We start from the raw sequence: 25,787 nt of genomic DNA, 5'->3' as shown, positions 1-25,787 counted from the left end.
GCAAGGAACTTCAACGCTTGGAAGTGTGGGGCTCGGTCATCAGAGTTCCCTCTTCTGTGAAATGAGAGGTAATGAGGGAAGCATCTCTTCAAGTGCCTCCCAGATAAAATTACCCATGTTGGATTTCTTCTAAAGAAGAGCCTGGGCTCGATCTTGGACTCGTGGACCAACCCGGGGGAGGGGGGGGGGGGGGGGGGGAGGCGGTGTAAGACTGATAAAAATGGTCTAGGTTTCAAAGAGAATCTGCTAAAAAAAATCCAGGTGCAACTATGAAAAACAAAGAGTTAACTTCCACTTAACAGCATCTGTTGAGGATTTTTTTTTTTTTTTTTTTTTTGAAGATTCAAACCTTGGATAAAGCAGCACGAAGCAACTATCCCATTCCTCATACTCAAGATTTTGAGAATGGGGTGAACGTTATGTTCCAGAGAACTAAAATGGAGGAAATGTCTAGACGCATCCAAGCGTTAATATTCCTAAAAGAAAGCACACAGGGTAATTTCTTCCACAACGGCAGCAAATAACCAATCTTTTGAATGTATCTGTTCTAACAGCTTCTCCCCAAACACAAGTAAACTGCTCTAACCTCCCCAGTATTCTAGAAGAAAGTCAGAGGCTAACTATAACTAACACAAGGGACAGGTAAGATATGAAGAACAGAGATGGGGTGTCTCTGAAGGGCTTTCTCAAAATCAGACTCCAAACACCACCAAGTCCTGGGGGAGCCGGCTCTGCAGTCGGGGCCGGGAAGGAGGTGATGTGCCTTAAGTTCGGGGGCACGGGGATAAGCACCCTCACACTAAGAGGTGACTGTGCTTCTAGTCAGGACCACTGACCTCTGGTCTGGACCCAAAGGCAGAGCATCATCAAAAAAAAAGGTAACGAAGGGTTCTCAAACCAGATGGGGAACGGAGAGGCCAGTATGATAAAGGGAAGGAATACTTCCGAGAGAAGGGTTAAGTGGCTGAAAAAGGCTCAATATTCAATAACAATGAACCTGGGAGTGGGGGGGGGGGGGGCGCCAGGTAATTACTCCAAGGCAAGATGATGCCCTTAGCTCACATCCTCGGCTTGTACCAATTCTCCCCTCTGGCAGGTGCCACTCATTACAAACAACCCAGCTCCTCCTGGGTATGGCCCTTACTGTCCTTCAGCCTATGTTCATGACGTCACTGCCAATCCGTCCACCAGGAGTGGCCTCGTGAACTGTTAGCTTCTGCCCCAGAAGAACAGACCTCCAGAATTTTATCACACCCTTACATTTCACTCACTTTATAGTCCAACTGAAGCAAGCAGAAAACATTAAATCCAACAGGGCCTGGTACTCTGTCACCAGGTGGCTACTGTATGTAATCCCTCCAAGCCCCCGCTGTTGGCGTGTCCGCTGGCAGAGCTGACATTCAGATCGAGACAAACCAGGGAAGTGCCAAGAGCAGAAGCTGCCTTTCATTCTCGCAGAGATAAAACCAGTAAAATCATCCCACTACTTCATGCCACACTAAAAATACTCAAGGTGACAGGGAAGCACTGTTATATACTAATACCTGGAGAATAACTATGTAACAACTTCAAATATATAAAAGGAAGCAAAAAGCCTGTAAGGAACCACAACTAGTTAAAGGCATTCACACAGAGCACATTCATTTCTTAGCCTAGATTCAAGCTTGATTATCTAATTTACAGATTAGTTAAGAGGAAGAGGAATCTGCTAGACAGACAGACAGACACACACAAACACACACACACACAAAAAAAAGGTGAAGGAAAGGGCATTTTATAAACCCTAAAGCAATCTGGGTTATTTATCGCTAGTGAAAACTACCCCACATTCCTCAGGTTAAAAGGGGTGAATGGGTGTATTACATAATCATTCATTATTGATGAAGAGGCCACAAAAAGCTCAATCAGTGTTTAGTATGTGAAAACAGTAAAGCACATACGCTTTTAAAGTTTTCACCAAAAACAGTATGCACCTTATAGATCCTGGTACATAAGCAAGCTTCATCTCTAGACAATTTATTAGGGAAAATTCTTTACTCCAAACAGCCGAGGAGGCAGACTTTGGGGAAGCTCACTGTGGGGCTAGCACTCAGGAAAACAGGAACGGAGCTACAGGGAAAGGGAAAACCAGGGACAGGGGGCTGTGTGGTCTCACAACATGAAAAAGCTTCCTCAGAGAGATCTTCCCCCTCCCACAGCAGGACTCACCTACCACCTGCTGCACACCAGTGAAGACTGGGAAAACGGGGGGTCTCCGAGGGGGCTCACAGCCCCCCATTCCGAGCTCTTTCCCCCGGTGTTCTCAGGGTGGTCTCCCCACGCTAAGAGACAAGCGCCATTCGCGACGTTAATTAACAACAGAGCGAGGCTGACTCACCACGCAGAATTACATCCTGTCTCCCTTGCAAACTGTAGCTCTAGAGATGTAATCAATGAAAGGTGACGGTTTCGAAAAGACTTACGGAACGTGTGGGGTGTTTGGGGAGGAGCAAGGCAGTTTTTATACCCAGTAAATTATAAAAGTGTATTTAGCGTATATAGTTTTCTCCTACAATCACAGGCAGATTTTTCTCTTCTGATTATTCAAGTGCATTAGCAAATGTGGAAAAAAAAAAAAATCTGAACTTGGATCAGATAAGTGGAATCCGGAGTACAGAATGCCTGTGCGCTTTGCCAAAGCCGTATTTCATTACTTTTCAGAATTAGCTGGCAATGTCTCCACAATATTTACTGAAGTGAAAACCAAATGTTTTCATCTGGACAAAAATCAAACTGTGGTATGTTACAACCACAACAGAAATCATTTTAATCCAAAAGCTTGCTTTCTCTAATTTGGGCTGTGGTTTCTATAAAATTGGATTCTTCTCTATGAATCATAATCATGAACACATACATACAAGCCCTCCTTCCCATTATCTTCCCTCCCCCAACCAGTTCTTTATCTTAACAAGCTAAACATAGCTCCGTTCTATTTTGGGAAGACCCTACAGGGATTCCCTGCACGCTGTCATTGAGCGGGGGAGTCCACTTCTGTAGTTTGACCTAATAGACCCAGCCGGCCCACCGGGTGGGCATTTTCACGATTGGCCTTTCAGGTGATACAAACAGAATGAAAAGCAGTCGGGCCCTACTATCCTACGAGGAAATTTTAAAACAAAAGAGTGAACTGGTAGGGGCCAGGTTGGGGGCTAGAGGGATAGCGGTCTGCGGATTTCCTGAGTTAGCGGAAAGCTCCAATCGTTGACACGGGAGAGTCACAGAAAAATGCAGCTGCCAACTGCCTTGGATCATTCACCTAACTCTGGACGTACCACATACTCATCTTACCCCCCCCCCCACCCGCAGGGAAACACAAAGTGCCCTGTAAGGCTGTGGGACAACTAGGACACAGCGAATGGAGGGGTCTCCTGGTCTCTTCCAGGGCGGCCTTTGTAATTTACCTGGGAAGAAGAACTGACAAAAGGAGTTCCCCAACTTCATCCACCTCCGTGGGCCCTAAGATTATTTGCCATACACAGCCTCTCTGTGTGTTTTCTTTAAAGTGATCCACATTCGTGCCTTTAATGATTTATCTGCATAACATCAGGAGAAAATTAGTATCACTTGTTCTAAAGGAAAGGTAATTAAAATTATGGTAAAATTTAAAGACGCTCCGCTAAAGCCATCTGGCACCAGCCGGGGTACATGCAGGAGGTCGTGGGGAATAGCCCGCCAGGCCAGAGGCCAAATTCAAAGGCAGCCCCCTAATTCCTTATGGGATAAGGAGCTGCCTGTGCGACGCTGCCCCATCCTGGGACTGCTCCTTCTTTACGTATGTGCCAATCCAAATCACGGAACGAGACCCTCCATGGAATCCCAAAATCTAGAACGAAGCGTCAGCTCAGCAGTCATGTGCTTCTTTGTTGTGAGACTCGTCTGCTTGTCTGTACAGTGAGGATGAGGTCTTCAGCTGTCACAACTGTGATGACCCCAAAGGGTGTAAGGTCACGTACGCAAAACACCGTAAGTTAGCTCTCACTGGAGCGGTATTAGGTTAATACTTGGTTTCAGTGACAAAGACTCAGGACTGTAACATCAGCCTTTCAGGTAACTTCACACAGGTAGGAGCAAAAGCAATTTCCCATCTGCTTTCCTAAACGGGGAAGGCAAGCAGGTTGAGAAGAAGAATGGGGGGGGGCGGGGGCGGAGGAGAAGACCCTCCCCTTACAATCTTTCCCAGGTTTGTTATCTATACCCATGGCTTAAAACATACACAAATACACACCCAGTCGAATGCAACGAGGGCTCTCTGGCTCTTCCTCAAAAAACCACACGATCACACCACAGAACAGCTAGGATGGCCTCCACTGAACCTCACTTCTACCCATCAAGCTCAGAAGTGGAAACAAGTTAGAAAGTAGCTTTATCAAGCTCACAGGCCACTCTGTGAACATGGCCAAAGTCTGTGCTCTCTTCATCATGCAAAGCGTCCACAAATCCTAACAGACGCTGAACGCTGAAGGCAGGGTCACCTTGCCTGGGGGACACGCATACTGTGAAAATTAATAAAGGGAGACCGCATTAGAGTTGGGAGGCTAGAGAGGAGAGCCAGGACACCATCAATGTAAATTACAGGAAGAAGTGTCCATTTTCAGGCCCCAACAGAAGAACGGGCAAGAGGAAAGAGTCATCAATTATAGGCCCCAACAGGGAAAAAGACACACTGCATCTCCTGGAAGAAATCGACCACCCCTGCTACTCAGCCCCTGAGAAATGGTCAGCACCCTGAACTCTTTACTTTTCTCCAATGGACTTTGACTCACAATAACCCCTTCCTGACTCCCTCCTCCACAAAACGTTCCTCTTTGTTGGGTTTGCCAGATGGCATGCTGTGGTCTGTATGCCCAAATTGCAATTTTCTGCTGTCCCCCAAAGAAGTCCATTTTTGCTGGTAAAATAACTGAGTTTTATTTTTAAGGTTAACAATACCAAGGACTTTAGTGGTCTCAGAATAATGATGCCCCAGCAGCCAGCAACGTGCTCACCAGCAATCAAAACAGGACTGTCCCGACTAAAAGTACCCGCCCCCCCCTCCATCTACCTTCTCTAAATGGATTTCAGAATCTCTAGAAACTAAGAAGGCCAGAGATGATTGTGAGGAATACCACGGACTCTGTGCCAGGCGCGGGTGGCGGGGGAAGAGGGAGCCTGCTTTATCTTCAGGGAGGGCAAAGCCTGGTCAGAGGCTGGTTGGCCTGGAACAGGGTCAGTCCTCGGAGCAAAAGGTCTTGGAATCTTAACAACTGATCAAGGTCACAGAGCAATTAAAAGGGATCCATCCATCCTTCCCCTCCCTCAGCGCTGAAGAATTCCATGGTTTCATATTTCTTCCTAACTAGCCTGTTAAACTATCCTGGCAAATAAATCGCTTGCTCAGCAGAACTCAGCCACGTAACACAGACTCAATTGGAAAACCAAGCATATAAAGGCTGGTCTATCTGGAGAAAAGAGAAGGTGGCCCCTTTGGCCCTCGAGGCGGTTAGAGTATAATTTTGGATCCTGCTTCTCTCTGCTACTACTCTCAAAAATTAAGATGCAACACCTCTCAGAAGGAGCCATCAAAAAAAAGAGTTGTGTACCACTGTGGCATTGGCCTTTCTCCCCAAAGATCCCATCTAATGTAACAGCATTTCCATTTTGCTCAACGAAGTTCATTATTAGTGCTGAAGTGTTCCTTGCAATCGGAGGATTGCTTAATTGCTTTCTAGCAGGTTAATCCCCTTTCATTCTGTGACCTCTAAACCACCCCAGGCTTTCTGCATTTGCCCTACTTACAAATGATCGTCCTCAATACCCAAAGTCAGTCCTCTATCTATGTATGCTCTCCTTGTCAATAAGGAGGGCAAAGGGCTTTAGAGAATCAGCTCCCGGCAGGCGGGCTACCTGCAATCTTGGCTATTCTGCTGGTCTTTTGGAAGGCTCCTTCCTAAATCTCAAATCCTGCCTTATCTCTGGGATGACCACCAAGGGCATTGGCTGGGCCTATTGAATGCCCAGGAGCTTTAGTTTGACCCCACAGCAAGGGGTGGGGGCGGGGGGCGGCACAGATACCCCCTACCCATCTTACAAATGAGGAAACAGGCTTATTGCAGATTGAGTCACCTGCCAGAGATAGGAGATTCTAGGCCTTGGGCCTGGATGCTTCAATAACCGACCCCCACCCGGGGTAGTGGAGGGAGGGGGGCCTTTCCGCAGCCTCAAGCCATTTTCCACCGAGCCGCCAGCCAGGATCACCTTCTGAATGGCCCCCGGCATGGTAAATCACCTTGTCAGCTGCAGGGCCCCAGTGGGGCCCAAGTATCTAGCCCAAGGCCCGCAGGAGTGGACAACACAGCTCACTTCCCTGCTGCATCCACTTGGGGCCTCCCAAACAACACATCAATCCACACCTCGGCAGGGGCCTGCCCCCCTCCCCTTCCACAAAGCCAGCTCAAGTGCTCCTTCCTTTGCACGGCTGTCCCAGGCACTTCCTTCCGGCTTGTGCGCCGTGCACACACACCTCTACCCTGGCACCTTCCACATGTTTGCTGTGAGCCTCTCAGCTTTCCTGTTCCTCATCTCTGTCTTCTAGGTGTCTAGCATATAAAAAAGGTTCCACAGAGGCCCGCCGAATTAATTAGCAATTGAATGACAGCTTATCACTGAAGATTCTCTAAGACTCTAGAAACAAAAGGCAGGCAAATCCCCAAACAGAAAGCCCTGCTTTGCACAAAGGCGGACAGTGCTGTTCCTTTACCGAGAATACCGCCCCCCCCCCTCAAAGAGCTCACTGCAATCCGCAGGTCTATGGCACCCACCGTCATGAGAACCAAAACTGTGTGTGTGTGTGTGTGTGTGTGTGTGTGTGTGTGTGTGTGTGTTTCAGGAATCCCCTCTGGGAATCCCCCTTGTTTGCAGTGCCCCATAAAGAGAAAAATGTAAATAAGACAATCATTTAACCTGCCACTGCTCTACTGTGCTAAGCTTTTTAATCTGTTAATAATCATAGTCAGAACAAAGGGAAGAAGACCCAGCTCATTAAGAATAACGAGAACAGGGGCGCCTGGGTGGCTCAGTCATTAGGCGTCTGCCTTCGGCTCAGGTCATGATCCCAGGGTCCTGGGATCGAGCCCTGCATCGGGCTCTCTGCTCCGCGGGAAGCCTGCTTCTCCCACTCCCACTCCCGCTGCTTCTGTTCCCTCTCTCGCTGTGTCTCTCTCTGTCAAATAAATAAATAAAATATTTAAAAAAAAAAAAAAAGAATAACGAGAACAGTGACAGAGCGATGGTGGGGGTACCAGTCACTGGGCTCAGTGCTCTGACACACAGCCCCCTCGGAGGGGACCAGGCGAAGATACTAATTACGCCTCCGGCAGGAGACATGCGCACCCCCTTCAAAGCAGCTACTTAAAGATAAATACACTGCAGGCAAACACTTCAAGCCCCGCTGCACTATTCTTTCCATGTTCTGTTCCTTTAGAAATTTTAGGTCATGATCTTAAATAGGGAAGGAGAGCGAGCGCGTCCCTTGCCAAGCCGAACTGAAAGGTCTCTGAGGGCCCGGAAGCAGATTTTTTAAACCACTAAGGCTTCTGAACCCTGACTGGCTGGCTGGTACGTTTACATATATACACTAATCCCAGGGTTATTAATGGCACGGAGACTCCCCACCCACCACCCCCCCAAGGTTTTCGTTCAAACTACCTGATGGAAGTGTGGGGAGAAGGCAATGGTCTTGGGATCTCGGGATGCTGTGAATGGATAATCCATTTGATTTGACTCATTACTTCTGCAACCAGACTCTCCTCTAAATAAGGAGCTTTTTAAAGGCTGATTTTTACCCCTAACAGCGCCCGCTGTCACCCAAGACGGACGGGGCGGACGGGGCTCTTTATGCGGAACCTAGAGTGTGGGGGGGAATCCGCGACCCAAGAAGCAAGCGCTAGAATGCAGGTGTAAGGATGTTACGGTCGTTACCGTCACATTCCCGGCTGCCAACTTTGGAGAAGACGGGGAGGCGAGGCAAAGACGTAACCGGGGACGTGCGTCAGCAGCAGCTCATACCAGAAAGTCAGAAATACGTCTGAGCACAAACAAGGAATCTGCTAAATGATGAGGCACCCACAAAATGGAACTGGTGTTTATGGGATACTGTTAGGCAAGAAAACCAGGCTACACGAATAAACATCAAATGCAGTGACTTTGGGAGAGAGGTGGGGTTCGCGGAGAGAGCGGGGGACACACGTGTAACACATACACACACACACGGAAGGCTTGGGAATATTTTCATCACAGAGGTGGTTACCAGTGGTCGTCTCTGGGAGACCAGGGGGAAGGTATTTTGGATTATTATTTTGCCTACTACCCCCATCTTTTCTGCTGGTGTTCCCTAGAGAAACATGGAATACTTTCCTGACCAAAAAAAAAGTTGAACACTGTATTTTTCTTAATTTCAAATACTAAGAAAATTACTGAAGTACCACCACAGCAGGATCTGTTTAACCCTTGTCCACATCAAACTAGGAGTTTTAATTGGCTCAAACAACAACGTTTTCAACTACGCCATCCCCATGCCCCCAGATCCACCCCATTTCCAGGACTGGGAAGGTACCATAGAGGAATCACCTATCATTTGGGGCTTTTGTAGCCAAATCAGGTTAAGCATTTCTGACCTCACAAAAACATGATTTTTTAGAAAATAAAGCTAAAGATGACACAGACTTTTAATGCCTCCGGTCAAAAAATTACAGGAAAAAAAGAGTGCAATATTGTGTGTCAAACCCATCCTGTTTATCAGCTAAAACCAAATAACAAAACCTATTTTATTGCCTGGCTCATAAACACAGAAATAAATTTCCAAAGCTCAGAGCATTTTTACACAATTGCTTTAAACACCTCCTGGACTTCACTTAATTCAAACCTTTGTTCCATCTGACAATGCAAAGTAAATTGTGGTGACCTTCAGACATGGTTCTCTTTTATCAGGAGCCTTGAAACGTCCATTAGAGCCGGGGACTGGGTAACGTTTCCCCTAGATGCCATTTACCTAAGCAATCAGCATGCCTCTCTCAGCAAGGTCCTTCTCCAATCTCCCAAACCACAGAGGAATTTAAAAAAAAATAATGCATATACAGGTACACACGGCACAAATCCCGCTCTAAAAAATGAGTCGTACCCACTCCGAGGTAAAGACGTTCCTAACTAAATTCAGTTCTCAACAGCCAATTTTCTGGCATCCTAATGGAACAAGATCAGTGAAGCCTTTCCCTAAAGAAAAGTAAACAGGGAGTCATGGCTCCAAGTTAAATCTGGCTTCGAATGATGCCACGTGTGACCAAAGGCACAAAAGCGGAGCTCCCCCACCCCTGAACTTTATTTACCTGAACCACCTTGCTGCTGAGGGCCCAGTTAACCCTTTCAGGGACTGCTTTAACTCAAATTCCTTCCTCCCAGCACGTCGTCCCATGGTCTCTCCATTACGGATGACAGCCCAGCACGGCTCACTGGTCATGCTCCCCACTCTTTCCTTCACAGACACCCCAGCGTGCAAGCCTCTCGTGTTGGTCTCTCACACATTCCTCTCTCTCTTCACCCTCGACCCCTGGGATCCCTAGAATCTCAGCAGGGAGCTCTGCAAAACCTAATGGAGATGAGCCACCTGCCTCATCTCCCCTTGGTCCAGGCCAAGCGATGTCTGGCTGCTAGGCTGCTAACTGAAATTATTCCCCTTCGTGTCTCGAGAGTCTCTGAGAACTTTCAATAGCCTCTAATGTCCAACGTGAATGTTAACTCTTCCCTTTCCCTTCTTTAAGGCATCATTCCTAAAGCAAATCAGTGGGAGGGAGACCAGGGAGGGAGGAGTAACGATCGTGGCCTAGGTTGGGGCGTCAGAGCCAAAGTAGGGGGGGGGGGGTGTTCACAGGGGGGGGGGGGGGGGGCCAATCAAGAGTGTCAGAGCCAAGCAAGTTCACAAGGGTCCCACGTGGTGAAGGAAGGGGTGGGAGCAGACACTGGGTGGGGAGAGGGGGGTTTACGCTGGTAAACACTGATCAAATGAACAAACCCAGTAGGGATAACAAGAGCCAGCCAGGTTTCTCAGTCTGTAACGTGAAAAGGACGAAAACCAGATTGAACCCACAGATGTTAAACTGAAATCAGAGGTATCGGTGCTAATTCATGGATTTCGATACACACACAGACGTGGACCTACATCTAGATACACTAACTGAGCACATGTGTATGTATGTACACACACGTGTCCCTGTGCGTGTGCATGCACACACAACACCGCACACATTCACAAAGCACCTAAGAGAAAGGACGCTCCAGCTAGGAGCACAGCTCAGGCCCAGCTGCTGCAACACCAACAGGGCTCCTTGGAGAAGTGGCTGGTTCCAGAACTGAGGAAGGGAAATGAGGATGAGCCTGGGGCAGTGATGGGCCCAGAAGCAAGGCCAGAAAGAGGACAGGGACAGGGCAAAAGGACAAAGAAGCCAGCATGGAGGGGCTCCAATGAGGAAACCTGGGACAATCTAAACATCAAAACATAGCAAGAAAGAGGCGTCTGGCTGGCTCAGTCGGTAGGACATGCGACTCAATCTTGGAGTTGTGAGCCCCATTCGGGGGGTAGGCAGACTGTACTTAAAATTTAAAAAAATCTATCAATGAAGATATATACAGATGTATAGAGATATATAGATATACACACACACTTATATATGTGTGTGTATTTTTTAACTGGCTCCACGCCCAGTGCAAAGCCCAAGGTGGGGCTCGAAACCAGAACCGTGAGATCAAGACCTGAGCCAGTACCAAGACTTGGACCCTTAACTGACTGAGCCATCCAGGTGCCCCAAAATATATTTTTTTTAAAAAATGGATTATGACCCTTTGAATGAAATAAGAATTGAGCCCATACAGATTTTTTTTAAACATGAATAGTGTTTGATGAGAAATGGAATATGGAGTTTCAAAGAACCTCCCAACAAAACACTTATAAGTGCTATTCCAGCCAAAAACGCAAAATGTGAATCTAATGATGAGGAAACGCTCAACAACCCCAATGGAGGGCCATTCCACAAAACAACTGGCCTGTAATCTTGAAGAGTCAAGATCACGAAAGACACAGACTGAGGTGGACATGCTCCAGAGTTAAGACCATTAAAAACGCCCAACTAGGACCTGGATCCTCCGGCTCCAAACTGGAGCCTCTCTCTAGGGCATCTGAAGCCAATCTAAGATGAGGGTTTGTAAGTGGTAGTGATGGATCATTGTCAATGTCCTAATTTGGGTCAGTAAAGGAGAATGTCCTTAATTTTAAAAAAATACAAACTAATGTGTTAAGGAGTGATGGGGTACAAGGTGGAAATTCTCAAATAGTTGATGAAAAAATTCTACCATACTGAAATCTTGCTGTAACTTATTTCATAAAACTATTTAAGTACAGAACTCTAAACCTCAAGCCCCACCCCCACCAAAATGACCAACAGCAAAGACCTCGACCTCCTGCTCACTTTCTGTCAACCAACCCCACCAGAGGAAAGCTCCACATTCATGGCTTTCTCTATTCTAACACTCCTCTGCACCTCCCATGGCCATCAGAGGCTCTCTGACAATCTTTTACATTCCTCATCAACAACCGTGATGAACTTAGTTCCTACAGTAGCCAGTTTCCCAAGACAGACCATGCAAATCGAAACTCAACCTTCATTGCAAAATTTTATCCTCGACCTTGCACTCAGTTCCTCAGTCCTGTTCATGTAAATGGACCATTATTTTCACCATTTATATACAGTTGACCCTTGAACAATGTGGAAGTTACTTAGGGGTGCTGGAATCCATTTGTAACTTATGACCCCCCCAAAACTTAACTAGTAATAGCTGACTGTTGACCACAACACTTACCCATAACATAAACAGGCGATTAACACGTATTTTGCAAGCCACATGGATTAGATATTGTATTCTTAAAGCAAGCTAGAGAAATGAAAACGCTATTGAGAAAATTGTAAGGAAGAGAAAATACACACACCCATGTATTTAATGAAAAACAAAACAAAACAAAAAAACCACCCTTGTAGAAGTGGGCCTGTGCTGTTCAAGGGTCAACTGTACTTGGAAAGTATTGCTTAAATTCTTCCCAAAGTAGTACAGTGAAAAGTGTGAACCTCACTCGATGTGACTTAAGACAGACTTTACAAAACTTGAGCAAAGGAGACGATCTCCACTCACAACATCCGGGGGGGGGGTGGGGGGGGGGCCACAAGACAAAGCACAGCGTTGGTAAAGCCCCCGTGTGGTGGTGATGGTGGGGTTCAGGAAGGGGGATCATCGGGAAAAGTCAGGCTGTAAAATTAAAACTATAGCAATGACGATCTGTGAGACAGTGTGGAGAAGCCAAGAAAGGGGACTTAAGCGTCAAATGAGAACAGAAGGAGAAATAGGAAGATTCCAATACCCCCTTCCCCTCCATGGCACTGGTCACTTCAAACATCCCCCAAACCAGGCTGGGAAATGGAAAGCCGTTTGCAACACGGAGCCCGGCTGCTAACTCTACTCCTGGGAACAGGGTCCTCCTCCCCACCTGGCGGGGAACGCAGTCTCACCTCGAAGGCAGAGAAAGGTAAGAAAGTCTTCTGTCTTGGGCTTCCTTTTAGAGAGGTCAGAGATCTGAGTAACTGGAGGGGGCAGCAATGGTTCCACTATCTTTACCGGAGTTGTGCTGGGACTGTTCGGCTGAGACTGCGCAAACTTCCTTTGTGCTTGCAGCCTGGGCCTGGAAAAGCAAAGGAAAATTAAAAATGAATTAGGCAGAGATCGGAGGATATAGATCTACGTGCGGCCATAAAGTCAGGACACGAGAGGAGGAAAAAAAGACCCTAATTCAAGCAAACTCTTTCTAATTAAGGTTCTCTATCTCTCACGCTCTCATAAACCACAGGCCTGATGCAGAGGGCCATAAATTTCGTTAAAAGGCTATGTTTTGTACACGGATATAAAATGGGTGCCCTGAGCGTGCGTGCACAAACCACGTGTGGGCCTGGGCATTGCCAACACCGCATGTGGCCTCTGAGGACACGGGATTAATGAATGGCTTTTCTAGTTTTAAATTAAGTCCAGAGTAATGACAAAACACGCAAATCTTCCTGCCACACGTATCCAGCACTGTCCGCTTCATGGGGTACTGTCACGAACACATACATGATTCCCTTCATTTGTGCCCCGACACCTGGCGCCCGCCCCGGCCCCCACCCGCCTGCACATTGCTGACTCTGTCCGCACACCCCCTGGAGGAAGCAGTCTCCCCACCTCCAATCCCTTCTGGCCCCAATCCAGCCACACAAACTCATTACAGGAATGAAAGCTTATAATGCAGGAAAAATCCATTTCTCTAGTCCATCTGAAATACAAATTCTGGGCACCCTCTGCTTATAGGTGAAGTCCAAACTTCTCTGTCAGGGATTCGAAAACTGGCCTGAATATCTTACCTGTCGGGCTTCTTTCCTGACACAATCCTACATACATATCGACCCCTCATTTATCCACGGTGTCTACAAATCACAACACTTCCCTCCTTGGCTAGGCAGCTTTCCTTTACAAAATCTTACATGCAAGACACTCCTTTCTATCACTGGAATCCTGATGAGTCTTGGTGAGCCTTCTTTACTTCCTTCCGAACACTGTAGCTATTAATTTTCCTGCTTCCACATAAGAATACTACCTTATTTTTAGTTTACGTGTAACTAACGGATATTTATCACGAATGACCTCATATCAGCTCTTTCTTCATTGTGAAGATCTCCATTCGCAAGGGGAGTGGTAGGCGCCTCCAGGGGCAAGAACCTGCAGGGGTACCGCTGAGACTGGCTAGCCAGCCCTGCTCATAAAGACACTCAACATACAGGATTTGAGGGCAGGCGGAGAAAAAAACCAAACCGAAGGAACCACAAGCACCCCAATGGCACAGGGATGGGTCAGAATCTAAATCTGAATCAATCACTGTGTGAAATTGATAACTGCCCTCTCCCTGGAAAAACCGCTTCGAGTACTGAGTAATAAAAGAAAACCAGGGGGCACCTGGGTGGCTCAGTCGGTTAAGTGACTGCCTTCGGCTCAGGTCATGATCCTGGAGTCCAGGGATCGAGTCCCATATTGGGCTCCCAGCTCGGCAGGGAGTCTGCTCCTCCCTCTGACCCTCCCTTCGCTCATGCTCTCTCTCTCATTCGCTCTCTCTCAAATAAATAAAATAAAAAATCTTAAAAAAAAAAAACTGATAGATTACTAAAGCACAAATAAGTCTTCCTTTAACTATTGTTGGAATTACATAAAATAGTAATCATAGTATCTTAAACGGCTGATGACCACAATTCTTTCACACGTTAAATCAACATTCTGGTATTTGACAAACTAGTACAGCAAAATACACACACACACACACACACACACACACACACCCCTCTCCGTTTTCTACTAAAAAACTAAAAAAACTTGAACCACCCCTTGTCCGGACCAGTCTCTACTCTTGCCTCCGTTCCCAAACCCACGAGAAACACCGCCATACAGATGACGTGCCCAGTACCAACGACATTTGCTCAAAAGGGAGACAGCACCCCCCTCCTTACTTACAGGGCAACCTTCGGTCCTTGAATTGTACAAACATTACAGCTCATCACAAGCGCTTGCAAACCCAGGAGTAACCACAGTGAAGCCGCCACATTCGAAAGCTATCAGCAGAAAGCTAAACAACTTAAAGGAAAACTCCCAAATATTAAAATGGTAAGAGAAAGGCAACACCACTGTCCCCGTGTTACGGAGAACGAAGAGTTTTGTAACCAACTGACTGCCCGTATATAAGACGAGACACAGCAGAAGTGTGAGCAGGGGAAGCCACTAAGCCCGGGGGGGGGGGGGGGCCCTTCCAGGGAGAGATGCTGAAGGACCCGATGAAGGTGGGGGTGAGACTAAGCTAGCACAGGGGATTCTCAAACTGCGACGAGGATCACGGTTGTGAGTTTGGTGATGTTCCCCCCTGCCCTTTACAGTTTCTATCGGTTACAAATAGGAATCTTTATAATAGGACTAAACTGGGGCTGGGGTATGAAAAAAAGGACAAGCTAAGCAACGCAATGCCACCATCGGGGTGGATGGGCCCCAAAGAACTACCTGGCTCTTCCAGCAATGTCCCCTCCCTGTGAAAATAAAAACCCCAGTCATCGGATTCCAGCTGAAAAGTTTATCTTTTTAAATCGGCAATCACAGGAACACGTACACCTTCAACTGAACGGACCCAACTCTCACGCTGAGCATTCAAGGGGCGCCTGGGTGGCTCAGTTGGTTGGGCGACTGCCTTCGGCTCAGGTCATGATCCTGGAGTCCCGGGATCGAGTCCCGCATCGGGCTCCCTGCTCAGCGGGGAGTCTGCTTCTCCCTCTGACCCTCCCCCCTCTCATGTGCTCTCTCTCTCTCTCAAATAAATAAATTCTTTAAAAAAAAAAAAAAAAAGAAAGAAACTGGACAGAAACACTGCCGGCCACCGAGCGGGCTGATGCTTAGGGCTTTTTTTTTTTTTTTAAAAAAAACAAATGCCACACACCATGAGCCCAAACGGAAGTCCAACACGCAAACACGGATGAGGCACGACGAACGACTGCTCGGGATGCAGGAAGATACTCCACACATTCGGGACCCGAAAGACAAACTGCTCCCACCATTGTTCACCTTTTGCCTGATGACTTGTTCAGTGAGACCATGAAAAATAAAGCCATTAACAGATTTAAAAATGGCAGGCAAATAAATGACCCCTTAGAGGACTAAGCCAAGCTCCCAAGTGATTATTTGTGAGATCCAGATGAAAGCAGAGACTGAGCCACGAAACAAACCAGTATCTTTTTTTTTTTTTAAAGAGCAGCCAGAAGACTCTTTATTTTGCACGAAGTGCAGGTCTGTGGTTTGGCTTCTCATCCTGCAGAGTCCTGGGAGGATTACAGAGGTGTTGGCTGGGCTTTGCTGGCCCCCCACAACAGAAGAGTTTGGATGACACAACTTGGAGGCCACATCCATGGGGGTAAGCACTCTCGGCACGCTCGGCTGTGCAGGTAATGTTTGAGGGGACTCATTCCAGAAGGCCAGATACAAGGAAATGAGTGCTTGTTATTTTCCGTCAGTAAAGAAGGGTAGGTGGGAGGTTCCCAGACGTGCTGAAGAACCAGAGTATCTGCACCTGGAGAGGCCTGGGGAGGAAAGGTGCTCTGTGGAGCTGAGCGGCAGGCCACACAGGACACCTACCAAAGGCTGAAGAGGGAGATGGAGGGCCAGTCTCTGGCAGAATCAAGCAGGTGTACCCACCCCCTTCTCTCGGCTGACATTTCACCCAGAACCACATGCACCATCCTATCCATTCCTTAGAGTGAAGATGCCTGAAAAGGACAACACCGTCTGGTTGAAGACGGTTCCGAATCATCATGGGGGTGGAAAGAGAATGGGGCCCCTGGGGTCAAGTGGAAAACACTACGTGGGGCCTTGAGGGATAGCCAGATGGCCCTCCACTGCCCACTGGTGGTCCACAGAAACACCAGCATATAGAAAGCACAGAGGGCCTGTGTTCCTCATCCAAACCACAGAAGGGATCAACCAGAGCATGATGCAGTCTCATGTTTGTTTTATTAACTGATTAAGGAAGGAGTTTCCCCTTAGAGAAGGCTTCATTCTAGAACGCTAGGTACATCCTTAGGTCAAGAAAACCCAATTAAAGCAAACTTCCCCGCCAGCCAAGTTACACAGATCAGACCGACTGAAACCAGCAGAGGAAAACATGAATAAATGTATTTATAGATGAATAAATATATGGAGGGTTCCATTTTATTTACCGTGTGCTACAGTCAAGGGTTGGGGGCTGTGGGGTGAGGGAAGAGAAGTGCTCTCGGGTCAAACCACGCCATCACTGCCCGTCCATGGTGTGAGTGAGTGAGTGAGTGTGTGTGTGTGTTTTTTTCTGTGTGTGCGCATGCGCGCCAAGTAAAAGACTAAAAAATTCAAAACAGCAGGCTCAGAGAATATAGATTCAGGCTGCTATTTGTTTGGTGTTCAAGACAAATGTTAAAAGCTAAAGGCTTTCATTTTTTTTTTTGAAGGATCTTGCCAAGATCACCCTCACTACACAGATCAACCAACTGAGCGGGGGAGACCTGCCTAAGGCCACACACAGCTTGGGTGCAGGACAAACAAGACCAAAAGGCAAATGCTGGTTGCTCGGGTCAGAGTTTTCTCGGTCACATCATGCTGCGTCCATGTGGGACGCCCTGTCACAGGCAAGGCCATCTGGTGTGCCTTTTCTCTAGAAGCTCCCAGGTCTGGGAGTCCCATTCCAATTCACTCATTTAAAAAAAAAAAAAAAAAAAAAATACTCAGCCCTGCTGGGGTGAATCCCATTTAAGCTAAAGTGTCCCAAAAGGGAGAAAAGAAAATGTGTTGAGATGAACGTCAACTCACTGATCTGATCTCTGAGTGTCATTCTATGTAGAAATAAATGCCCTAAGACAGAGGCAAATATCCCAAGGGATCTTGCTTACTTGAGACTGCGCTCTCCATCTGGAATGCCCTTCCCCTTTCTCTTGCCATGGCTGGCTTCCTTACAGAAGACACGCCCTCCATCGACGCGGGGAGGGCACGGCAGGAACGCGGCATGCTGTACCACGGATAAACACGCACCATCCATTCCTGGGGAATCACAGCGTTAAACACACCATGTTTTCGGAGCAGAGGGGCAGAACTGAATGCTATCCAGAGGTGCCGGGGAGAGGTGGGTGGCCCTCAAAGAGACCCAACAGGAACGGGAGAGGGAGAGGCGTGTGGTTCTGCCCCAGGGAAAGTGACCAGCCATCCCTAAGTCTACCCAAAGGTCAACCGGGATCCAGTGTCATTGCGGATCCATTTCATAGGAATCTACAAAGCACCTGCCCACACGGTCCCCTTTCTACCATGTCCACGGTCATCACTTAGTTAAGAATTCACTGAGCCATGTGCCCACCAGCAGCATCGTCCGATAGAAGCTAAGTGATGGCTTCTCGACCATCGTGATACACAAGAGGCCATCCCACCACAAGGCATGATGCCCTTGTGGTCCATGTGTCACAATGCCCCCGGGCCACAACCCGCCGGACCCAGGAGGACGGTCCGGCCGCAGGCCCATTCATGCGGGACAGGCACACAGAGACGGCGCGTGCTGCGTGATCACGCTGCGGGAGCTCCCAGGGGGAGGTTCCATCCTCCCCCTTCTCCCTTCCACTCCCTGAGCTGCACACAAAAGCTGCCATTTTTCTCCGGAGCCTTCTCACATTTGGGGTTTAGCTGGCATGGCCAAGAGCCAAAAGAATGTTCTGCTTGATCACTTAAAATTTTACCCAAATAAATCTTCAAGTATGTTTCATGTTTAGGTTAAAAAAAAAAAAAAAAGGTACAGTACCTTTACAGGAACAAAGAAACACACCACAACCAACACTGGCACTATTTTGAAAGTTAACAAACTGCAAGACGACGCCCGTAAAGAAACACCACTGAGGAGCCAACTAAGTTCTACGCGAAATATTCTGTGTTGTGTAGTCAGCCTCCCTATGCCCCCCACCCCCGCTGTCCTCTGATCACGCGCGAGGACACCGCCTGCCGTCAGAAGACTCACAAGGGGGTGGCCGTGGTATTCCCGGGTTCCGTGGGTGTTATCTACAGGACCGAGTTACCCAGCTCAGTGCTTTCTGCGCGCTCCATCTCTAGGGTAGCCCCAAATATGGCACGACAGCAATTTCTGGGTTAATTACATTCCAGTTCTGTCCGGGATTTCTGAAAGTTTACAAACCCGAGTAGGACACAGCGCAGGGGCACGATTCGGCTAGAGAAGGCAGGAGCAAGGGACACCGGGTGATTTAAAGAAATGCCCAGCTGGTCCCCCCTGGAGGGGCGTGTCTGCCAAAACACCGTTTTATTAACTCAATTTTCCAATATTAACAACGTAAGCTGGTAAAATCCAATTACTTAGATTACATCTCAATTCTAAACAAAGAGCAAGGAATGGGTGGGAGGGGAGGGTCTGTAGATTTAAAAAAAAAAAAAAAAGACACATCGTGTCTGGCAAATGCAAAATGACCAGCATGGCTGTGCTCTTTGTGCCGGGGTGGGAGTGGGGTCTGAAGCTTTGCCAACTTGCTGAAAGGCCTATTCAAAAAAAAAAAAAAAAAAAATCCTGTGTTTCCATCCCCAAAATAATTACCCACTCTATTCTACCCCCAGACACACACACTACAAACCTGGCAGCGACTCAAAGAAATCAGGATTGTATGTGTGCGCGTGTGCATGTGTGCGATGGAGATTGTGGGGGGTCGAGCAGGGGATAGCCCCTGCCCAGGGCAAGCTGCCCACCAAATTCAAATGCAAGTGCAGTTGTGGGCAAACCACACAGGATGGTTGTAAACATCCTGTAGAGTAGAGAGAAAATAAACATATCCTCAAGTGAACCGGGAGGCTACCAGAGACGGACTCATCCCCAACTGTAACAAGAAGCCCTACCAGTGGACAACCCCCTTCCTTGCTCACCTCCCACCCTGCTCTGAGCTGCCCACCAGGGTTTGCTCTACCCGGCTGTGAGGATGTCTCAGGACAGGAAAGGGAGGTCGGGGGCTCCAGGAGGAGAGGTACACTATGGAGAATGCTCGCCTTATGGGGTTTCTCGAGTTCCTGCCACACTGGTTTTCAGAGGCCTCGTTCCTTGCTTGAACTCATAAACTGCTGGAAGAGGCTATGGATGCTCAAAACCACAGGATGGGAAATATCCACAGCATTTCTCTTCATGAAGTTACACAGGCAGCTATTTAGAATCAAGTTCGCTACCAACCGGATGTACCTAAAGGAACTGCTGTCCCCGAATCCCCTGAGAAGGAATGCTCATCGAGACTGGCTTGGTCAGGGTGGGACAAAGGAAAGAAGAGGGGTATCAAAACCGGGCTTTAGTTCTACAGAGTTGCTCTAGGGCAGGTTGCCTTCTATTTCCTCGGGGGGGGGCGGGGGGAGCCAACAGCACACTATGAAAAGGAAAATAATACTGAGACCCCCTTCTAGCTCCATCTTGTCTGACCTCATCTATAAAACTTGAATACAGTAATTCCTATAATAAATTCCCCTTAGATCTGTGACTTCCTAATTCCACATGAGAAATACCAGACTTTCTGCCTGTGCCCAGTGGGAAGTCAGAACCTCAATCTTCCAGATGCCTGCTGGGACTATGCTCAAGATGCTGAGCACCAAGTTTTTAACCACAGGTTGTCCTGCAAATCAGCCAACGGGGTAACTTCTCGATTCTGAGATAAATATCCTGCCTAGCACTTCAGAAGGTGGGAGTAGAAAAGTTAAAATATATACACTTTTAAATGGCACGATTCCAGGAGCCGCTCCACAATTCCTTTATAAGATCCTACACTCTGCTTAAGATTCCATCTTTCCAACTACGAATAAACCCCTCATTTAGGGCAACACACCAACTTCCTTGAGAACCCAAAAACACCCTGAGGAATACCAACATGACGCAAATATGTGTGTTCGTCAGCTCTACCCATCAAAACACCGGACGCCCAAGGAGAAGGCAAGCCCAAACCCAAATATCACCCAGCTGCTCACACACACCACACCGCCTCAGAACACAGGCAATGGAAAGCAGATAGAGGAAAGAAAGGTGTGGGGGTGCCTGAGTAGCTTAGTTGGGTTAAGCGTCTGACCCTTGACCTCAGTTTATGTCTTGACCTCAGGGTCCTGAGTTCAAGCCCTGCACTGGGCACCATGCTGGGCGTGGAGCCTACTTAAAAAAAGGGGGGAGAGGGGTGAGCCTTTGCGTTCTTTTACTCAAAGGAAAGGACTAGGGAAGAGGAAGGAGAGTATCAAAATTTAATAATAGCACCAAATACCAATAAGCCAATGTAAATGTAGCACAGCATCTTCCTAAGAAAAAGATTACTTGGGCACATAAATCTCAGGTGGATGGGGACAGCCCAGCCCACAAAAAATGGTATGCAGAGTAACATGCAGTAAAGCTTTTGATTCAATTAATTAAAAATTACGCAATTATGCTTTAAAAAAAAATCTTCTGCGGCACCCTAAAATGTCAAAGAGCCAAGGACAGCCTGGAAATCATGACTCTGTCATGATCAAGGAAATAGTTGACACTGACTTCTTTTGTGAGCTAGAAAGCAACCATGTCAGATTTGAGAGGGATCATCATTAATCAACAATTAAAGCGGCAACAAAGCCCTTTTGTTCTGTCACTCACAAATGTCACACGTTATGGTTTACCGCCTATGGAAAACTGCCTGTTTTTGCCACTCCAGGCACCAGAACCCTCTTTTTATCGGGGGGGGGGGGGGGACCCCAACCTCAACCGCAGGATCCAAGAGCTGCAAACGCTCTTTCTCTACAGTCAGTTTTGTGGCAATCCTGAGCAAAAACTCTATCTCACAGCAGAAGCAAGAAAGGTTAAGAGTCCTAGGATGCCACATGTAAGTTAGGAATCCAGCCAGGACCTGGGCAAAGAAATTCCTCCTACATACTGTAGTTACAAGGTGTAAACAAATTATCTAAAGTCCATTCAGTTTTTAAAAGCCTCAAAGAGCCAGTTAAAACGTTAACCTGCCTTTCCACTCTGTCTGGAGGTGGCGTTGCCAATTTTGTTTTTTTAAAACATTTCAACAAAAACCCAGGCATTTTCTCAGCGTTACTCGATACCCAATTGCAGGCGGCCAGAAATCTCCCTTGAATCCTGGCAAAGGTGATGGCTGGGGAGGGACAGTGAATCACTCAGTGGGGCAAGAATCAGGTCTAACCTCCTCCTTTCCTTCGAGGAAAAAAAGAAAAAACATGAAGAAATGACATCTTAGAATGCTTCACGGCTCATTCATTAAAAAACATAATCGGGTGGAATCCTCTGAAGGGTAGAACCAGAGTCAATTCCGTAGGAACTCCCCACCAGAAACACGCTCGAGGGGGTCGCGTGGTGGGGGGAGGCTCTCGACACACCAAAGCACAAAGGCAGTGATCAGAACTAGTCCCGGAATGATCCAGAGTAGGCTTCGGCTTCTCCTGTCCTCTGCTTCTCCGAGAGTAAGTCAGTGAACGGAGACGCTTTATTCACCGGGTGACAGAGGAGGGAGCCGGTACAATTTCCCCGCCCACTGGAAATTCCATGAAGTAGCCAACAAGCACCAAGAGATGGCAACAGCGAGTCTTCAGACGAGAAGCAGGGCTTCTGATTTTTGCCGATTTAGGACAAGCCCTGGCATTAACCAATTTTTAGGACCTGTGCTAATGACGCCGGCTAAGAAACCAGCCGCTGGGTAAGGAAAGCAGCAGGATGGACACTTTATCCCCCCAACTCAATTACAACTCAAGGTCCTTGCCTGCATGGAAAATATACGGAAACTCACAATTCAGCATTTTATCTAGGTCCTAAAAATATGCAGGGGCTAAAATCCTCAGGACTGGCTTCAGAAACACGAGCCTCCCCCAAAAGTGATTCTTACCACCAAGAAAAGATAAAGCAACACTAAAGTAATGCACCATGGTCCGAATGTTTCCTTCACGAGGGAGCCCAAAATGTGAAGTCTGTTCTGTAGTAAAAAGATTCACGACACTTCACACATTCTCTCTTCTTGAACGTTTAAAGATTTTACTTATTTATTTTACACAGAGAGCGAGAGAGCACAAGCAGGGGGAGTGGCAGGCAAAGGCAGAGGGAGAAGCAGGATCCCAGCTGAGCAGAGAGCCCGACGCGGGACTCGATCCCAGGACCCTGGAATTATGACCTGAGCCTAAGGCAGACGCTTAACTGACTGAGCCACCCAGGCATACCTTTTTTTTTTTTTATAAGGGTTTTATTTATTTGTGAGAGAGAGAGTCTTCTTGAACATTCATGAAAGAGGCCTAGGCTCTTATGACAATTGCCTAAAGATGAGAAACCATGATCATAATTAAAGAATCTGCTAGTGGCTAATGAATATAAGAACAGCAAGTATCCTCCTTTCTATTGTTTGTGCTTCGTGATCTGGAGTAATGGCACTTAATTCTTACACTGGAAAACAGGAGCTCCCGTGGAGTCCCAGACTCAGCCAGTCCTCTCAAGCTCCTTGGCACTTCGGCACCAGCTGCCATGATGAATCTAGGAGACATGTCAGCGGCACGGAAACTTACATAAAAAACAAGGGAAGCGTGTCAATCCAAAGAAGGCAAAAGACTGTCAACAGATGAACGGATAAAGAAGATATGGTGTATATATGAATTGGAATATTATTTAGCTATAAAAAAAAAAATGGCATCTTGCCATTTGCAACAACATGGGTGGAGCCAGAGAGTATAATATAATGCTAAGTGAAATAAGACAGAGAAAGACAAAATACAATATGATTTCACTCATATGTGGAATTTAAGAAACAAAACAAATGATCGTAGGGGGAAAAAAAGAGAGGCAAACCAAGAAACTGAATCTTTAATAAAAAAAGAGTCTTTTGAGAGAGTACACGAGTAAGCACAAACATGGGGGGAGGGGCAAAGAGAGAATCTCCTGAGCAAGGAGCCTGACCCTGATATCACAACCTGAGCCAAAATCAAGAGCCAGCCACTCAACCAACTAATCCACCTGGGCACCCAAGAAACAGACTCTTAACTCTAGAGAACAAACTGGTAGTTACCAGAGGGCAGGTGGGTGGGGGGATGGTGAAGGGGATTAAGGAGGGCACTTGTGATGAGCACCGGGGGATGTAGGGAAGTGCTGAATCCCTAAATCGTACACCTGAAACATACGACACTGTGTTAACTACACTGGAATTTTTAAAAATTTAAAAATTAAAAAAAAAAACCACACACACACACAAAAGAAGGCAAAAGGGAGTCAAAGGCAAGAAAAGTAGGAAAATCACCTTCCTATCAATGCCTAGAATATCCTCCAAGCAATGCTGAATCTCCACCCATATTCTAAGGCTGCGCAGGGTAACTGTACGTCAGGCTGGGAAGCAGAAAACATCTTTCTAAATGTCATCTGCTGACTCAAACCAAACCAAGTGATCTCTTAAGCCAGAAAAGTAAAGGGGAATGAGGGAGGGAGAGGTGCACTCATCACATCTTACAACTGAACTCACGATATTCGATCTCATTACATTTTCAATAACCATCCATGACCTCGGGTAAGGTACCGCTCTCCAGTATAAAAGTCCTCCCAGTTCCTCCCCATCAGCCACCTGGCAGGCCCAGTCCGCTTTTGCAGGTATGAACCACGGGGCCTTTACCTGATGTCATGAACGCACTAGAAAGAGTCCACTGCAAATGACAAGCAGAGAATGAACATACACGCCCACCGTAACTGTGGGTGGCTAAAATGAATCCTCAGAAGGGTCTGGTGAGAAGGTCTCCTGACTGGACCTAACTTACAGCACAATAGACGTTTCTCCAAGGGAGGAATGCCATTTTGACCACAGGGGAGCTTGTCGAATATGTTTATCTCACTTACAGCCATTTAACCAACAAACCCCTGCTGATACTAAGATGAGTGACTTATCGCTCCTCATATCTGTATTTGCCAGGATACTACAGAAATCGCTCAGTGGACTTCTCCAGGATCTGAGCAAAGCCTGCAAGTAGGAACTCCAGGAGGTGAGACGGGAAGTATGCAGAAATCCAAACACGCCCTTCCCCCCCACAGACTAGTAGGTTTCCCTCTGAGTAGCTCAGCTCCCTGACAATTTCTGACCCCCATTTAGTTCTAGGAAACAAACAAAGTCCAATCTCTTACAGAAGACAAGATAAACACCCCAGCCACATGCACCACTTCAGCAACCCTGAAGACTGGAAGACTTCCTGTTCAATTAAGCCCTTCATTAATCCTGAAGGCTTGAGCCCATTTTCCTGGTCTACAGACACGAAGTGATCAAGCCTCCAGATCTGCATCCTTTCCACAAAGGAGGCCACAGCCACAGACGGGGCCCTCGGCTTCAATACTGCCTGGTTCCACTCATTTCCCCCATAGGGCAGGACCAAAGAGAGGGCAGGATCAAGAGCAGAGAAAAGAACTGGGTGAGAATCCAAAGCTCTGCGTGATCCTAATAGAATGTGAAAACAATGGGGGGGAATAAATGCAGGAGAAGGGGAGCAATCTCACAACTGAAGCAAACCTCCAATAACAAGGAAGTTCTCAACGTATATGAGCCAGAAGATTAAAAAAAAAGTGACCAACCTCCAAAATCTGATTTTTTTTTTTAACCCACAGTCTCAAACCCAGCTTCCACGATAAGAGTGATTAACTTTTGTGATGGGTCCCTAATTCCACCGCCCAACCAAATCCAGAACGAGCTATCTCAGTCGACTGGGCAAAGCTCAGTCAAAGGAACGTTCTTCAGGGTTCTTTCCAAGCGATGCTGCACCTGCCCCACAAGGCAAGCCCCCTGTGAAGGCAAAGGGGAGAGCCCAAGGGGCACTGTCAGGAAGGGAGGGGGCAGGCAGGAGGGGGTGGGAGAGTGGGGGGAAACAGCCACATCTTCCCAAATGTTCAGGAAAAATGGTATAGGCTTAGAGTCCTGGAAATCCAAAGACCTCCTGCTCGCCTCTTCAATCCACTGATGTGCACCGGGAAGCAGAAGCCTAAGTGCTCACTTCCTCGCAGCCGGCTTCGGCAAAACGCTATGCCAGCCAACTGGGCAAATCAGAATCGTGTTCGTAAAGATGTGGGTGGGGGCCGGGGGGGGGGGGGGGGG

At 47.4% G+C, this 25,787-nt stretch overlaps 1 protein-coding gene across 1 annotated transcript in view; it reads right to left on the bottom strand.

The window, feature by feature from the left end:
• JARID2 (jumonji and AT-rich interaction domain containing 2) overlaps positions 1-25,787 on the bottom strand; it is a 237,679-nt gene that overhangs the window by 54,177 nt on the left and 157,715 nt on the right. The window contains 1 exon segment of the mRNA XM_032424828.1: positions 12,624-12,793. Within this exon segment, the coding sequence (XP_032280719.1) occupies positions 12,624-12,793 (170 nt within the window).

The sequence above is a fragment of the Phoca vitulina genome, unplaced genomic scaffold, assembly GCF_004348235.1.
Source record: "Phoca vitulina isolate PV1807 unplaced genomic scaffold, GSC_HSeal_1.0 scaffold31, whole genome shotgun sequence".
Classification (NCBI taxonomy): domain Eukaryota; kingdom Metazoa; phylum Chordata; class Mammalia; order Carnivora; family Phocidae; genus Phoca; species Phoca vitulina.
The sequence above is the reverse complement of the archived record's forward strand: the minus strand, read 5'-3'. Positions and strand labels throughout refer to the sequence as shown.